The 16482-nt window shown below is 39.8% G+C and overlaps 1 protein-coding gene across 3 annotated transcripts; it reads left to right on the forward strand.

The window, feature by feature from the left end:
- The first annotated feature begins 2908 nt into the window (after nucleotides 1–2908).
- LOC120310810 (SLIT and NTRK-like protein 6) lies at nucleotides 2909–15807 on the forward strand. Of its 3 annotated transcripts, none has more exons than XM_039349629.1 (2): nucleotides 2909–2928; nucleotides 11636–15807. In XM_039349629.1, exon 2 carries the CDS (start codon nucleotides 11671–11673, stop codon nucleotides 12859–12861), a length of 1191 nt encoding a protein of 396 aa, XP_039205563.1. In that variant the 5' UTR covers nucleotides 2909–2928; nucleotides 11636–11670; the 3' UTR covers nucleotides 12862–15807. The 3 variants fall into 3 exon arrangements, with proteins under 3 accessions (XP_039205563.1, XP_039205562.1, XP_039205561.1); XM_039349628.1 differs by lacking the exon at nucleotides 2909–2928 and adding an exon at nucleotides 4577–6748; XM_039349627.1 differs by lacking the exon at nucleotides 2909–2928 and adding an exon at nucleotides 4577–6129.
- Nucleotides 15808–16482: the final 675 nt, after the last annotated feature.

Here is a 16482-nt window from a genome sequence, read left to right on the forward strand (position 1 = left end):
GTGGACTTCAACTCCCAGAATTCCACAGCCAGCGTTGCTGGCTGTGGAATTCTGAGAGTTGAAGTCCTCATGCCTTAAAATTGTCAAGTTTGGGAAACACTGCCTTACTGCTTATATCTATCATCAAAAAAATCCAAGAGGCACTCCCCTTAAATGCAGTGAGTCCAGTTTTAGTTTGTAAAGCCATCTAAGCCAGAGGTCATCCCACAGTCCTGTGACCAGGAATTTTGTAAGTTAATTATTACTTAAAGAAAAACTTTTTATGCATATTTTCTCTATCAAAAGTAAGTTAAAACTAGTTTGTAGCAGCCTGTTACAAAGCAATTCTTAATCTGTATGGCAGTGGACTGTTTCTGGGTCCTGAAATTTGGAAATACATACTCAATGTTGCAGTTAGTAATACGTGTTATAATCATGATTGCATAAATACATCTCATTTTACAGAAAATTAGTTCAGATAGACAGATGATTCCTGTCTCAGTTCATTTAGTTGCATTTTGAATCCAGTGTACCCAAATTTCTGTCTGCTTATCAAACTTATGCACATCTTTGATTCCCTTTTGAATTTCTTGCCCACAAGATTCAGAGACCTGCTTGTTCCTAAGCATTTTGTTCATTCCAAAAATGAGCTCAAAAAGAAGAATCATTGTTCAACTTCCTGCTTCTTTTTGCCTTCTCTCATACAGTAGCCCCAGTGTTGCAATAAGGCAGGAAAAGCCAGCCTTTTTACAGCTGCAGGTTGCCTTTCATTTCATTTCATTGGCCTGTTAAGAGCTTTTAAGGACAGGAGATGGCATTCTGATGTTATCAAAGGAGTGGAGCTTACAATGAAATTTGGAGTACATAGTTCACCGCAAGAAAACCAACAATCTATAAGGAACTTTTTTGTGGGTGAAAGGGTAAGATTTCAAATCTTGGTAAGCTTCCCAGGAGCTTTTCATAAACTAGCTGTGCAAATCTCTGCATTTATTTATTTCTAAATGGTTCTTTTCCACACATCGCCACAAATCTGGTGATTTTTGAAAATCAAACATCAGGGTTGACCCTCCAGATGGTGCTAAATTCCTGAAATCCCTCACCATTGGCAATATGGGATAGGGCACTGGAAAATTCTCATTTTCCTGTTACTGCTATATAGTCTGAGATTCCATAACACAATAAGGCTGAATTAAAAGATAGTTTACTTCTTTAAAGCTTAATGTGTTGTGTGAATCCAGCCACTGTAATACATAAAATTTGCTCTATGACTTATTCTGATTTATTGAACAAACCATAGTTAAGCTAATGATGGGTTAATGCAGTGGTGGGATTCGGCCAATTCGCACCACTTCGGCAAAACTGGTAGCTAATTTTTAATTGCCTAGACCCAGAATGGACTTCCAGAAGTGGCATCCATATAAATAACCTGTTGTTCACATATTTAAATCCCACCACTGGGTTAATGTGTTAATCAGGCCAACACCTTTCTTGTAACCTTCCAAAGAGAGATCTTAAATCTTCTAATCTGTTATAAAGGAATCATAAGTACCTCAACCAATATCCTTGCACATTAGTTGGACTGTTTTGCAGAGATGCAAAGCATATGGCCTCCACATAAAGCTAAACTACAACTCTCAGCACCTTCACTAGCACAGCAATATTTGAAGAACCCAGATTGCCCTCCCTTGCTACAATAAGAAAGGAGGAAAGATAGAAAATGGGAAGACCAAAAGTTCACCAGGGGTGAGTTAGCATACTTAAAATGAGCCTGTAGTACCACTGACTTCTAGGTTTATATTTTCAGAGACGCTTGATCTTGATTCGTGCTAGAAGGGAAACAACTCAAAGAAATGCATATCAGAGGGGCACTTTTACCTTGGGTACTGTATAAAACAGTGGTGGCAAACCTATGGCACGCGTGCCAGAGGCGACACTCAGAACCCTCTCTGTGGGCACGCGCGCCATGCCCCAGAGATGGCAACTGTCCCTCTTCAACCAGCCGCCCACTAACTCGCCGAGGTCCCACATAGCCGGATGCATCCCAGCACCCATGCGCTCGCTGGCCTCTGTGTGCAGGGGCTGATGGTGTCAGGCAGCAGCTTCCCCGGCCCCTGACTCGCCTTGCCCTGTGACAATGCACCCCCGCCTTGCCTCTCCTTGCCTTGCGAGCTTCCTGCCCACTGCCCCATCTGCCAGAGACTAACCCTGCCCAGCTCCCACAGGTGTCCCTCCCCACGAGCAACATTGAGCTGGCCATGCCCACCCTAGCCACGCCCACCCAATCTGCCATGACCACCACAGCCATGCCCAACCAGTGGGCCATGCCCACCTGGCACCCGGTGATAAATAAATGGGTTTTGGGTTGCAGTTTGGGCACTCGGTCTCTAAAAAGTTCACCATCACTGGTATAAAACTATTGACATTACAGCATTAAGACAGAAATGCGGCTTACTATATTGTGTCCTGGATGCCTTGCAAAGCGTTTCGTTTCTCCAGGGCTGGTTCTAGTCCAAGCAAACCTGTATGTGTCACTATACTATATCATTCATAGAATATTAGGGGAGAGCCAGAAAACATCCTCCTTTTTTAACTGTTTCATTTTTTTTTCTTCCCATGCAATATTTACTAAGAGCAAATAGAATAGTTATACATATAATTGAAGCATTGGGCACTATCCATTTGGCAAGACCACGGGTCAGTGATTTTTCTTGGAAAGGTTCTCTAGAACAACTCGTCACAGCCAACTCACTGCCAGCATTATATGCATAGGCCTTGACCTATACCTGCTTTCATGTTTGAAATCAATCCTCAAGTTCCTTTCCCCTTAACAAATTAACTCTGACTCTGTGTTTTTCTTTGGAAGACACCACATTAGACTGCACCAAGAAGAGTGGTATCATCAACCTGTACTGTCTGGTTGGAATGGAGCAACTGTGATTTGAAGGATAAGTAAGTTCAAATAATATTCCATTTGACCTTATTGAAGATCCTCTGAGGAAAATTAATCATCCTAACATAGCTTACTTGTCCAGGTGCTTGCTTTAAAGCCCTGAATTTAAATGCCAGAGTTTGAGTGGAACTCTTGGGTTCAACCATGTTAGATGAAACAAATTACTGTGTGCTGATACAGGATGCTGTCTTAGAATTAGGAAATGTTTTAATTAATTAACCTGGCCTAACTCTCAATAAGAGGGTTAATCCCCTAAAGAGAGGATTGTTCCTTTTGATTGTTCCAACTTTAGCATTTTTACGTACATAGCAGGGGCAAAATAGAGATGGAAAGTAAGACACAAGGTGACCCCTTCTTTATTGTGCATGATAAAGAAACATTTGGTGGATGGGAATAATGTCTAAGGTGTTTTTTTTTAAATTATGAATAGCATATCTATCTGCTCACCCTTTAGCATCTGACTCAGTAATTAACTTATGTTCAAATGGCCCAAACAAAACTTTTTTAGACAGAGATGAAGCAAGAATAAATGGAACTTAGCATCCTTCTAGATGAATATGTGAATCTGGGAATGCAATGATATATGTGAGTGACCTTGGGGGACAAGGAAGAGCTTAGGCAAGGTAATTGTTGGATGAGAGGCAGCTTAGTCTGCAGCAGGAATGTAAGCAAGGCAAACGTAGAAGGTTCTATTTATGAAACCTTATACAGATAGTCCTTGACTTACAACCATTCGTTTAATGATGATTCGAAGTTAAAACAGCACTGAAAAGGGGGACTTATGACCATTTTTCACACTTACGACCATTGCAGCATCCCCATGATCATGTGATCAAAGTTTGGATGCTTAGCAACTAATTTATATTTATGACGGTTGCAGTGTCCCGGGATCCTGTGATCACCCTTTGTTACTTTCTGACAAGCAAAGTCAATGGGCAAGCCAGATTGACTCTACAACCGGGTTACTAACTTAACAACTGCAGTGATTCACTTAACAACTGTGGCAAGAAGGGTTGTAAAAATAGGGCAAAAGTCATTTAACAATGTTTCACTTGCAACAGAAATTTTGGGCTTAATTGTGGTTGTAAGTCAAGGACCACCTGTAATTAAAAGGTTAGTTTTTCCAGGTGTATTTCTTGTCTAGACTAACTCAGAACGCTGACATCCATCTTGCAAGTCTAAAGTTACACTTCTTCTTTCTCGCCTTTGTAGCTCAAGAAACTAGGGAGGGTCCCTTCTGAGATATTTGCCATATCCACATTCCTGCTGCAGACTGAACTACCTCTTATTGGACAGTGGCCCTGGTTGGAAAAGGGGAAAAAATGGCGGACTGCGTTGTTTGGCGACCCCCGTGAAATGGTCGTTCGACCCCAAATGGGGTCCCGACCCACAGGTTGAGAACCGCTGTTCTAAAGGATCTCATGAACCGCATCCAAATCTGACTTTCCTGCTGCAGACTAAACTGCCTCTTATTGGACAGTGGCCTTGGTTGTGGCTCTTCCCTGTCTCCCAAGATCATTTGCACCTTCCATTAGAGGGGAGATTTCATATATTTGTTAAATGTTAATATATATTTCTAGTCCATGTATTATATGCCGTATGCTAAATAAAATAAATAAATAAATAGATAGATATTCATATCTTTATTCAAGAGTGGTCTCATATTGTTACTGCTAACCCCATAGAGCAGTGTTTATCAATTGCAACAACTTTAAAAAGTATGGACTTCAACTCCCAGATTTTGCCAGGCAGCATGTTAATATCAATTCACATCACATAAAAAGGTATTTAAAGGCCAGCGTTCTGGCAGACGAGCACAATTCAAAGCGCCCTGACGATGTCTCCTCGAATGGTGATGAAAGGTTTGCAATCAAATTGCCAAGCTAGGGGCTCAAACCAACAGCCTTAACCACCAACCCGAGCTACTGATATTCAAACATATTTCAGCATGTTAATATTGCAGTGATATGATCAAGCGAATACATTGCTGAGCAATTAAAAGGCGTTGTTTACCCACAGTATCAACAACTGTAATGGCCGGAGAATTATGTAGGCCATCTGTTAGCAAATTATTAAAATCTTAGGTACTTTCTCTGACTGAGAAAGTCAGATTTGGATGCGGTTCATGAGATCCTTCAGAAAAAAATGAAGTAAGAAGTTTAAAGAAAGAATATATGACTCAGTGTATGATACAGTGGAAGCAAATATAGTTTGCAACAATAAAATGCTATGGAAAGGTTTAGAGACTGAGATTAAAGTAAACTAGATTTAGTTTTTCTTTCCTTATTTCCTGATTTTAATTTACTTGGCTCGTTACTTCTCATTCCCCCCTCCCCCCCAAGTTGCCTAGCCTGAAAGGAAATAACATGATGGATACATATGTATTATGTGTGTCTACAAGTAAAGAATAGCAGTTAGGAACCAAATTTAGAATTATATAATCTCCTGAAGTTTGAAAGGAACCCTCCTTGTAAGCTACTGTCATTTAGCCGCTGTGATTTATGAAAAATAATTCATCCTAATTCTTGGATTATGATATTTATCTATGCAGGGTTAGATAGACTATTAGACAGATTGCCTATCTAATATTCATCAGCGAAAGAAAAAAAATGTACAGACTAAGGAAAATGGGGTGATAATTATAATTATAATCATAATAGTATCCATACTCATGGAACCAACCATGCAGTCTTTAAATATGACACAAAACAATTATGGACTATTTAGTGGTGAAAGCTGAAGTAAAATAATAATAAAAATGTCTACTCAGATTAGTCACTCCCGGTGTAGGGCGAGGCGCACATTCGGCTCTCCCTGAACTCTTTCTTGGGGGAGGCGGAAAGCGAGTCTTCCTGGATTCGAAGCCCGCCACCCAAAAACTCCGCGGGGGTAACGCGGTCTCTCGAGGCAGGCGAAGCCCCCCCCCCCAAAGCGGGTGCAGCAGCGAGCATTGGCGGGAGGAAGCGTACAGGCGCCCGCCGGCTCGGTTCTCCCTCCTCTCCACGAGATGCCGTTTCCAACAGTTTCTCGGGCGTCGGGAGGGCCACGCCCCGGGGAAGAAGGCAGAGCCCGGCGCTGCCCGAGGAGGCTCGCTCAGCGAGGAGCGCCTTTTCCCGAGCCTGAGCTAGGCATGGAAAAGCCTTGACCGGGCTTCCCGCGACGCGTCCGGACAATGGGACGGGACAGGCCATCGGGGGCAGGTGAGTAGCTGGAGATTCTCCAGGCCGATTCAGGAGATCCAGGAGATTCTCTTTCGTCGCCCGCCATCCTCGACGGTCAAGGGAGTTTTCAGGCTTCCCGGCCGTCGGAGCGCGCCTTCTTGGGAAGTGTGAGCGCGGTGCCTCGCTAGCTGGGCACTGAAGGACCTGTTCAGGGAGCCCTTCCTTTCCTTGCGCAGGTCAACAGGTGTCCCAGAAAAGAAGGCAAAAGGGAGGGGGCGTCGCTTGGTTTCTTGGGTGCCGCTTCCCTCACTCCTAGGACTCCGGCCGAGACCAAACTCTACTTTTCCGGACACGGCCAGGGGAATTGGCTTAAAGGAGCTGGGATGGACGGGAGAGTCGGCCCTGTTGCAGCCTGGCTAGACGGGGGGAAGTCCGGAAGGGAAAGAGGTCCGCGCGGGCCTTTGGGCTTTAATCCCGCGGCAAGAGGACGTTTGCCAGGCCGCCGCTGGGAGATGCCTTCTGTTTATAATCTTGTATCCTGGGAGACAGACCAGGCTCCGGTTATTTTGAGAAAGAAGAACACCGCGTTTTTGCAGACGACTCTTAAAGAAGCGGGAGCGATTGTTATGCAGTGGTCCCAAGCGAAGAAAAGGCAATTGTAAGGCAGCTCGAGTTACTCTTCCGCCCGCTCCAGGGTATAGTAGCTTGGGTGGGATCCGTTTTCCCTCTTCCAGCCAACCATTCACGGATCCCCAACCCCATTTTCTGCGGGGGGTGGGCTGAGGAGAAGAGGGGAAAAAAGGGTTAAAAGCACCAAATGAAATACAGCAGAGAAACCAAAATAAAATAAAAAGATGCTAAAGACCGGGCCGATTTTCAGAACGGTGCTGGAGTCTTGAAAAAAGAAATAAAGAGTCTCTCATTACTACAGCTTGGCTGAATGAAGTATTGTACTAAATTAAAAGAGTATCCCTTTCCAACTGCTGTCAATATTCTCTGCCGTTTCCCACAGTTTCTGACTTGCTATTCTCTCCGGACAGTTGCACTTCCGGTACTGCAGAGGGCAGCAGGTATCCGGGGGATCACTATTCAAGATGCGGGGTTATTTTATTTTATAGTTTGCAATGGAATGATTATAACCAGAACAGCACAAAGTTGAGTGAGGCTGCATTTGCTTTTCACAATACTGTGCTGAAATAATTGCATCCTCTGAGATACTTTTTTGAGTTTCAGTTTTCTTTCCAAATAAAAGACCTGGTTGATGGCATGGAATCTACTATTAGACGAGTCCTCAATAAACAGAATGTGTATCCTGTGTACTGGGGGCCTACAGCCTCTTTTTTTCTCCAAAGAGTTGCTAGTAAGGACATTCCTGTTGGCTCCAGACTGGACTCCAGCACTGGGAGTTTTTGGATTTCCCAGAAGAGCACTGAGAGACTAAAAGTTTCCTTATTCTTGCCTCCTCCTTGCCCATCTTCATGAATCATAGGAGAAAAGAAAGTGAATTCTGCAATTTGCTTGTGTATAACTCACACAAGGAAAATTGTATTCCTAATCAGTTGTCTCTTCCATCTCAATGGCATTTGTAAGATAAGGAGCTAGCAGGTGCTTGTAGCTTTAAAGTTGGAGATAATGACCCCATTCACAAAACCTGTGCAATCTTTCAAGTGTAACCCTAACTTGCTTTTCAAAAGCAGAAGATTTTTTGAGATAACGTAAGTGGTAGGGATCAAGGAGTTCAGTCATGATTCATTCACCTACTCCATGCAATAATGCATGACAAGAATATTCCGAGGACTTTTTCTGCTTTGAAGCCAACAATTTCCTGCCCTTCTAGATAACATATTGAGGTAGCTTTTCTCTTTACAGCAAACTGACAGGTGGATCAATGATTCATTTGCTAATCTGAAAGCAGTTTGTGCTTCTTAGGATACATATATTTTTTCAAAAACCTTAGTATTAGGGGACAGGTTCTATTATGTTTGAGGTTCTCACTGTATACACAAAAACAGACTAGCTGTTAGTTGACTCTGTCATCAATAGTGAGGAGATAACATCTTTCACTGCACCCAAGGACAGCAGGCCACTTTAAGGACACTGAGAAGACACTGACAAAACTATCCTTTAACAACTGTCACTGCCCCATCTATTACCTGCATGCTCTCTGCTCAAATAAATGTGCAGTTGAAGCAATAGACATCATCAAAAGCAAAAATAAATTTGCAATTGAAGCAATAGACACCATCAAAAGCAGCAAACAGTATAAGAGTGCATCTCTGCCTGCTTGCTCAGTCAAGGCCCTTTCTCAGTACGGTCAGTGATATGTTGGGAAGAGGCCAAGTGACACTAGCGATCCATTCCAGCAACAAGCAAAGATCAGTAACATTAGAATAGTAGCTCAACAGGAACTGTTACCAATGCCGGTGCCTGCTTGCTGCATATAATGGTAGTGCTAACTATGAAAGAACTGTAAACAAAGTGATCACAGGCTGCCTTGAGAATATCACTGATCAAATAGAATACCCAGGATCAGATGCTTCAAAAGAAATTGTGCAGCTAAAGAGTGTTTGTGGAATAAACTATCCATTTAAAATCCAGGATTTTAACAATCAGCAGTGTTAGGTTATACCTTTTCCACAAAAGTTTTCCCATTAATTATTTTTGTCCGACTATCATAAATTGGTATAATACATTGGGTACTAAATTATATAATTTACATCAGATTATTATCTGGTTGTTTTTTTCAATTGCTTGGGATTACAGTTTACATAACACCTTTTTATTTGGTCATGTTTATTTGTGTTAATGGATGCAATAGTCCAAAACATCTAGCATAAGCATACTTCAATCTCCATTAACATCAACATTGATGTGACTTAACCTTAAAAGTGTAATACAGTGGGTTTCTCCCTTTATGTTGTAAATTCTTCTGGAAACTAATACTTATTAATTCATTCAGTTTGACTATTCATCCAAATGACTATTAATGATCTTAATATTCTATTTTAAGTGTCAGGGATGTTTGAGAACCAAGCCTGAGAAGGAAAAGCTGATGTCATTGGTCAGGAAGAGCTGGGGTGGGATTCTATTCTGGCTCAAGGCCTGCTAATTGTTCCTGCGGTATGTAGATTAAATCAGTGTATCCAGCCCGGGGGCCACCATACCACAACTTCCGATTCAACACAATGGTAGAAGGAAAACATTACAAAATCATAGCAGTGACTGGATCTGCTTTAAACCTTATTGGAAATTATTGGGAGATACTAACATAAAGCCAATTAGCTCTTCCTGAATGTTGCAACTCAACTTTCCAGCAATTAATCTTACATAGGCCTGCAATATCTTTTGAAGCTTTGAAGCTTCTGTTTCATCTTGGCATTTGGCTAAGATCAAGTGTAGTATTTTCTGTTTCATCTAGTGCATTCTGTATATAGTATATACAGTATTTGAAAATGTTAAATGCTTTCATGTTTCTTCCTATTGTACTCTCTGTGTTCCTACCGATAGATAAAATAATTTCTAAACTTCTAACATAATTTATTCTAATATTGCAAAAACATAGTGATTAAAGGACTTAATTGTTCTTTATTAATTATGAGCATTTAAATGTATGTGTGCAGGAGTTTACTTCATGGGAAATATGTCTATAAATTTGCTTGCTTATCGTTCAGATAATATCTTAAGTCAAAGTCACAGAAATCATATTATGACTTTAATCTGTGAAACCAGCCACAGACTAAACCAACTACAACTTAATAATGATGTGATTATTTCCTAGCAACAAGAAAGAAGTGGTTGCTCTTTGTAAAGTAGCATTGTTCCTTTGGTATACAGTCATTATTTTCTGACATTAGACGAGGTTGCTGCAAAACTCTTCAACATGTGAGAGGTGAGAACAGAAAGCAGGGCCATTTTGCTGCCAAATGATCTGAAGTAGAAGTTGAATCTTCCTTCAACAAGTAGGATTTTTTTTTTTTCAGTTGAGAGAGTGCGCTAATTTAAAGAGTTCAAGGCAGCCTGTGTTCTACAGCTCAACAAGACAGGAATGATCAGAGTATATAAGAGGAATCATTAGAATGATCTCTTGCTGGCTTGCTTTCATAACAAATACAATATGAATCACTATTTTACTCTGCTCCAGCTATGGACAGCCCAAACTGGCAGAGTTCATATCTAAGCTATGATTTACTGCTAAGCTATTTATCTACCTATTAGAGTTTCTCAGCGAGGGAGATGGACAGTCTCCAAATTTGATATATAAATGTAATAAAATAAATAAAAATAAATAAACACTACTGGATTGTACAATACATTTGATCATTTAATACATTCAGCATTTAGTTTATATGACTTAGTGGCTATGTTAACTTGATGCTCTTAGTCAAAATAAGATATTATACTGAGGATTTTTTGGAGCAAGTGGCATGCTGTAGTATGGAAATGCTTAATTGATACCAAATTTATACACTATCGGCATAAGGCATCCCCCAAGCAAAAGGCTTATGTTGCTACATCTTTTCTGGAATGAAAAAGGGGTGCGGTTTTTCTTCATAATAACATTGCTATATACAGCATCAACCAAAGATTAAGATTTCCCCTTCCCAGTTGGGGTTTCAGTCATGTAGCCAGGTCTATGTTTACTTATTCACTCTTTTTTAAAATATCTGTTTTCCTCCAAGCAAACAACTTTAATTCATTAATACACAGCTCTCCTTCCCATCTCCTTCAGAAATCAGTTACTTCACTTCTAAAGGAAAGGACCAGTCTTGTATCTATAGCAGGATAAGGAGTGGAGGAAGCACACCACTAACATTAAAAATATATTTCTCAGGAGAAAGAAGAAAAAAATTCTGTGAACAGGGGAAGTGACTTGTGCTTGGCAGGCCATAAGTTCCTTGGATTCTCTGAGAGTTGTGCTCTGGCGTTACAGAACAAGATACTATGAGACACAGCCCATGATAGTAGCAATCATATAAACAGACTAGCCTCATAGTGTTTGTTTTATGATGCTGTACCCCAAGTTGGTTAGTGCTGTTCCCTGAACCCTAAAAACTGCTAGCTTTTCCCAGAAAGTGACAAGCAACCATTTTAAAACATTGTTTTACTTTGCATACATATTGGAGTACAAATTCTGGTTATAATGCAAACATCTTGTTGTCCTATTTTGTGGCTGCAGCATTTCTTTTTTAAAAAAATTATCTGATATCTGATACTTCCATTGTGATGAAAGCTCTTTTCAAAAGTTGGGGGACTTTTTTGTTCAGCTTGAGCAAAAAGTGATGGAATGGAAGAATCAGCCATGTTTGCCTCAGATGGATCTCAGTGTCTTCTCTGAATGGAAGAAGACTTTCCATGATCAGTACAGTTAATTTTGATATAACCTATTAGTGAAGTAAATTATTGCAATTCAATTTAGAATAATTGTATTTGGCTGATCATTGTTTATTGAATCAGTGAATTAACCGCAGAAAGTGTTGATTTCTAATTGCAATTCATAATGCAAATCTGTGCAAAATGTCTAATACTTGCCATTTTTTTGATTTAGATCAGAAGAAATGGACAGTTATATTTTTTGGTGGGATGCTATTAGCAACCAAATTTACATTTGGAGCAATGGAAAAGACCTGCAACTGCAGCACAGATTTCAGTTTCCAGAAATCTAGGACTAAATTAGCTCCTGAGATATGTTGTTTGAATTTCACAAGGACTAAAATCGATACTTTGGATTGGAGCATCTTTTCTGGAACTGTAGGGTTGAAAGAGCTGTATCTATCAAACTGTGGTATATCACATATTAAGAATGTAAGTGTTGATTCTTTCAGCCTGGAAATTCTGTACTTGGACCATAACAAATTAAATTGGCTTCCTGATAATTTCCTGAGACATGCACCTAGACTGCGTGTTATTCACTTGGAGAACAATCAACTCCAGAATTTATCCAAGTCATTTCTGGAAACGTCTAACCAAATTCAGGAGATCTACCTTGATTTCAATAACTTATCTTCCCTTCCTTCTGGGATTTTCAAACCTTCCCTCCTCACACTTGGTCTCTCTCACAACAGTTGGGATTGCACTTGCAACTTTCTTGAACATCTAGGAAAATATATCCTTAGTTCATTTGACATTGTTTGTCACACCCCAGAACATTACCATGGCATAAATATCAAAAACATTTCCAAGGCAGAATTGTGCCAGACTCATAGACTCACAGCTCTGTTTATTTGCTTACCTCTGGTTGCTGTTCTTGTCTTGGTCACCTGCTACTTCTGCAAGCACAAAAAGAAGACAAAGAGAAAGACGGGCTATACACTTCATGATAGAAAAGAATGCCAGTTGGCTACAGTGGAGAACAATGGAACCAATAGATCAGATGATCATCAGTGCTCTATTCCACCTATTATGCCTGCTCATGGTGCTGCAGAGAGTGAAAACAACATGTTGAGAAATCAACTTTTGCTTAAACCTTCAACTGCACTATTAGAGAGCAGCAGAGATCTTTCTGAGGAAGTGGAGATTAAACTGGGGGCTTCTGATGATTCCTTGTCATGTAGAAATCTCGACCAAGAAAAGTTGGGAACAACAAAACCAGTCATTGAAGAGGAAGAGATGATAGATGAAGCAGAGACATTGAGTGTAACAGATGTTTTGAGGGATTCAGCAGACCGTGAGAAGCTCTACATGAACCAATCAGTAGATTATTACAACCTTGTCCCGGGGATTGAGTTGGAAGACTCAGACCACATGGAGAATGAGAATGTTAATCTTTGCTGAGGCTGCTTGTTGGAAGAATAGGATTTTATTGTCCATTAAATTGAACTGTTGATATGGAGGATCAACTTAAATAAAAAATGGGACCATATCATGGCTTTTTCTATTTTGCAGGATTAGACAGCTTTGAAAGGCAACATCCACTGTAATTAAGCATAGAAAAAAAGCAATCTTACAGGAGTTTGAATAGTGGGACTAAGTGGGCTGTCTAACTGAAGTTCCTTTCCAGCCCAGTAATACTATGCATTTTAACTATGTACTTCATAGTTTTAAAAGTTAATACTTCTCATAATTAGACATTTCTTGAGAGGAAAGGCTCAAAATAAAAAACCTTTCAGAACCGGAGGCTTGCCACCACCATATGAATAAGAAAGGGGAGGTCATCTGGGACAAAATGCTTTTATTCCATTTTAAAAACAACTTCCCATTTCTCAATTCACAGCTCTCCCATATTTTTATAATGTTATTTATATAATATATTATTTATGTTATATAAAATTCTGCATTATTTTCTACATGGCTTTTCCTTCATGGCTTTTTCCAAGCCTACCTCCTGAATTATGACATTCTGTATTCTGGCACTTATTATTGCATTTGAGCAAGTCTCTCCAATCAACCCCGCCACATGTTTAGCTATGTCAGTCCTGGATTGTCTCCAATTTTTTTTATCACTCCTATTTCAAATTCCTGCCAAGTGGAGACTCTGCCTCCTAGTGGAAAGGATTGCATAAACCCATTCTCTTAAAAGGATTCTTTTGGCTCTTAAAATATTTCAAACACATAGCAAATCCTCATTTAATTAACACATTTTCTAACCTATCCAGTAATAACAATAATTTCCTTTCATTTTTTGTTTTAACAGTGTCTGGATACATATAACCTGGCCTGTGCAAATTTCTAAAACAACCTTCTTTTGGTCACCTTTCATGATCCACTAGTTGAGTATTGGAGAGATTTCCATAAGTTAAGTGAAGGCTGATGGAACAAAAAATAGGTTGTTGGTACAAATCAATGTGGACGTTCAAATATGTGCTTGCATGTGCAAGTGTATGGACACCCCTTATTTGTGGGCCTTGGGGCTCTCTGAGCTTGGTTGTTTTTTTGCAGACACATCATTATCAAACTAGGGTAACATCATCAGTGTTTTATATACAGTATTTCCCTAAAAACAAAACCAGGTCTTGTATTAATTTTTGCTTCAAAAGACGCATTCGGGTTTATTTTCTGGGAAATATGGTAATAAATGCATCTCTCTGGCAAACGCTCTTAAGTGGGGCTTATTTTGAGGGTAGGGCTTATGAGCATCCTGAAAAATCATGCTAGGGCTTATTTTCCAGTTAGGTCTTATTTTCGGGGAAATAGGGTACTAGTGGCTTGCTGTACAAGTGTTAATGGGAGTGGTCTTGGTGGTTTCTTGATTGGGCAAGTGTTCAATGTTAGTTTGTTTGTCTGAGTTGGTAGTTCCTTGATTCTACCACCTGTGGTGAGATTCAGCCAGTTCGCACCACTTCAGCAGAACCGGTAGCTAATTTTTTGTTGCCCAGGCCCAGAATGGACTTCTGGAAGCAGCATCCACACAGAGAACCGGTTGTTCACATATTTGAATCCCACCACTGGCTACCACCCCTTATTTCTTGTTTCATACAGCCTCTCTGAGGGATGCCTGGGATCATGCTGCAGTGGTGCTCTTTCCCCTCTATTTATCCCTTTAAAACAGCAACCCAGTCAGGGTCTAAATAACTTGATGCCTAAGTGATTGTAACCCTAATTACTTATCTTTTCTTCATCTCTTCCTTCATTCCTTCTTTCTTCAGCTTCTATTTCAGACCCCATTTGTTTATTTTTGGATTTCCTGCCCCTTGGCTTTCATGGTTTCAGGTCTCTTTCCTCTTCTCCTATTTCTAAGACATTTTCAGGACCACAAGGTTACATTCCAGTTAAGAAAATTTATTGTTCATAACTCTATACAAGAATCTAGTCAAATAACAGTCTGCATTAATTGGCACTAGATAAGGGTCAATGGAATTCAAAAGGGGCTGGGATCATTTTTGGGAATGAAATGACTCCAGTCTGATTCCTCTTTTGACTCCTCCTCCAGGCTCCACCTCTTCTTCTCCTATATCTTTGATTATGAGGATGATCATGATGTTATCCATTCAGTCCTGTTCAACTCTTGGTGATTCTGTGGGCCAGGTCTCTCTGCATCTTCTGATCTTGCACTAGTTTGTTTAGTTTTTCTATGATCTTGCTGGTGTCAGCTTTGATCTATATAACCTATATCTTTAATATACCCTATATCTTTAGTTCCAGCAAAGGGGCAACTTTTCACTCCCTATAGGTGTGAAACCTTTATTTATCTAGCAATTGGAATATTTGTGACATACCATCCGAATCATTTAGTATTATGTATTTTACTGCTATTAGCACATTAAAATGTAAGACTTTATCACAGTTAATTATGTTCAAAATTATATTATGTAAGAGTCACATTTATACAAATGCTGTTGTTTATTACTACATTTTCACAGCTAAACAAATGTTAATAACTGGTTCAATCAAACCATTTACATTTCAAATTTAGGGAAATTAAGAGGAATGCTATTTTTATAATTTTCTCAATGCATTCAATATTCAGAAAATCAGGCACACACTCTCACACCAGTATGTTAGACTAATGGTCCAAAAATAAAGCAAATATAATTTTTAAAATCTAAACCGTAAGAAATAATTTGATACTGATATGGCTTACTGTGAAGATGGGGGCTATGTGTATGTGGGTGGTGTATGTAGAATTGTATGTGTGTATACCTTTTGTACTAAATTGTTTTTTCTATGTTATTGTATCTTGTCTCAAAAACAGAATAAAATAATATTGCTAAAAAGGAAAAGCTAATTTAATACTAGATTAAATATATTATTCTGGAATAAATGTTTTAAAAACTAAAGAAACTACAACAGTACTTGTTTTTTTTCCTATTAAATACTGTAGGATTTTTAAAAATACCTGATTTATAAAAAAAAACATTTATGCAAATTGATGACTTCAAAGCATGAATGTTTTAATGCCTTGTTATTTAAACCATTTAAGCCACACAGTCTATAGCAGTGGTGGCAAACCTATGGCATGGTGCTAGAGACGGCACTCAGAGCCCTCTCTGTGGGAACGCGCGTCGTTGCCCTAGTCCTAGGCCTTCAGCTGGGTTTTATAAAACCTTTTTGCTTTAGGCCTCCGCCGCCGTGTGCAAAAAAAAAAAAAAAGTTCAATCAGTCAATTTCAATGTCTCGCGGGGAAAAAAAGATCTTGCAAAGTTGGAATTGATTGATTGAACTTTTTAGTCCCACCCAGTCTGCCGTTACCACCGCAGCCACGTCTACCCAATGGGCCACGCCCACCGGGCACTCAGCGATGCATAAGTGGGTTTTGGGTTGCAGTTTGGGCACTCGGTCTCTAAAAGGTTTGCCATCACTGGTCTACAATCTCATGTTTATTATTCTCTGGAATCCCATACATGTTCCTTGATCAGTTAGTCCTGTTTTTATTATCCCCCTAGAATGTGGACATATAAAACTGGACATTTGTCCTTGTTAGCCCAGGATTGACAGTGCAGCAAGAGGGAAGTTCTA

Source organism: Crotalus tigris, unplaced genomic scaffold, assembly GCF_016545835.1.
Source record: "Crotalus tigris isolate CLP2741 ecotype Arizona unplaced genomic scaffold, ASM1654583v1 scf7180000018299.754606, whole genome shotgun sequence".
Taxonomy (NCBI): domain Eukaryota; kingdom Metazoa; phylum Chordata; class Lepidosauria; order Squamata; family Viperidae; genus Crotalus; species Crotalus tigris.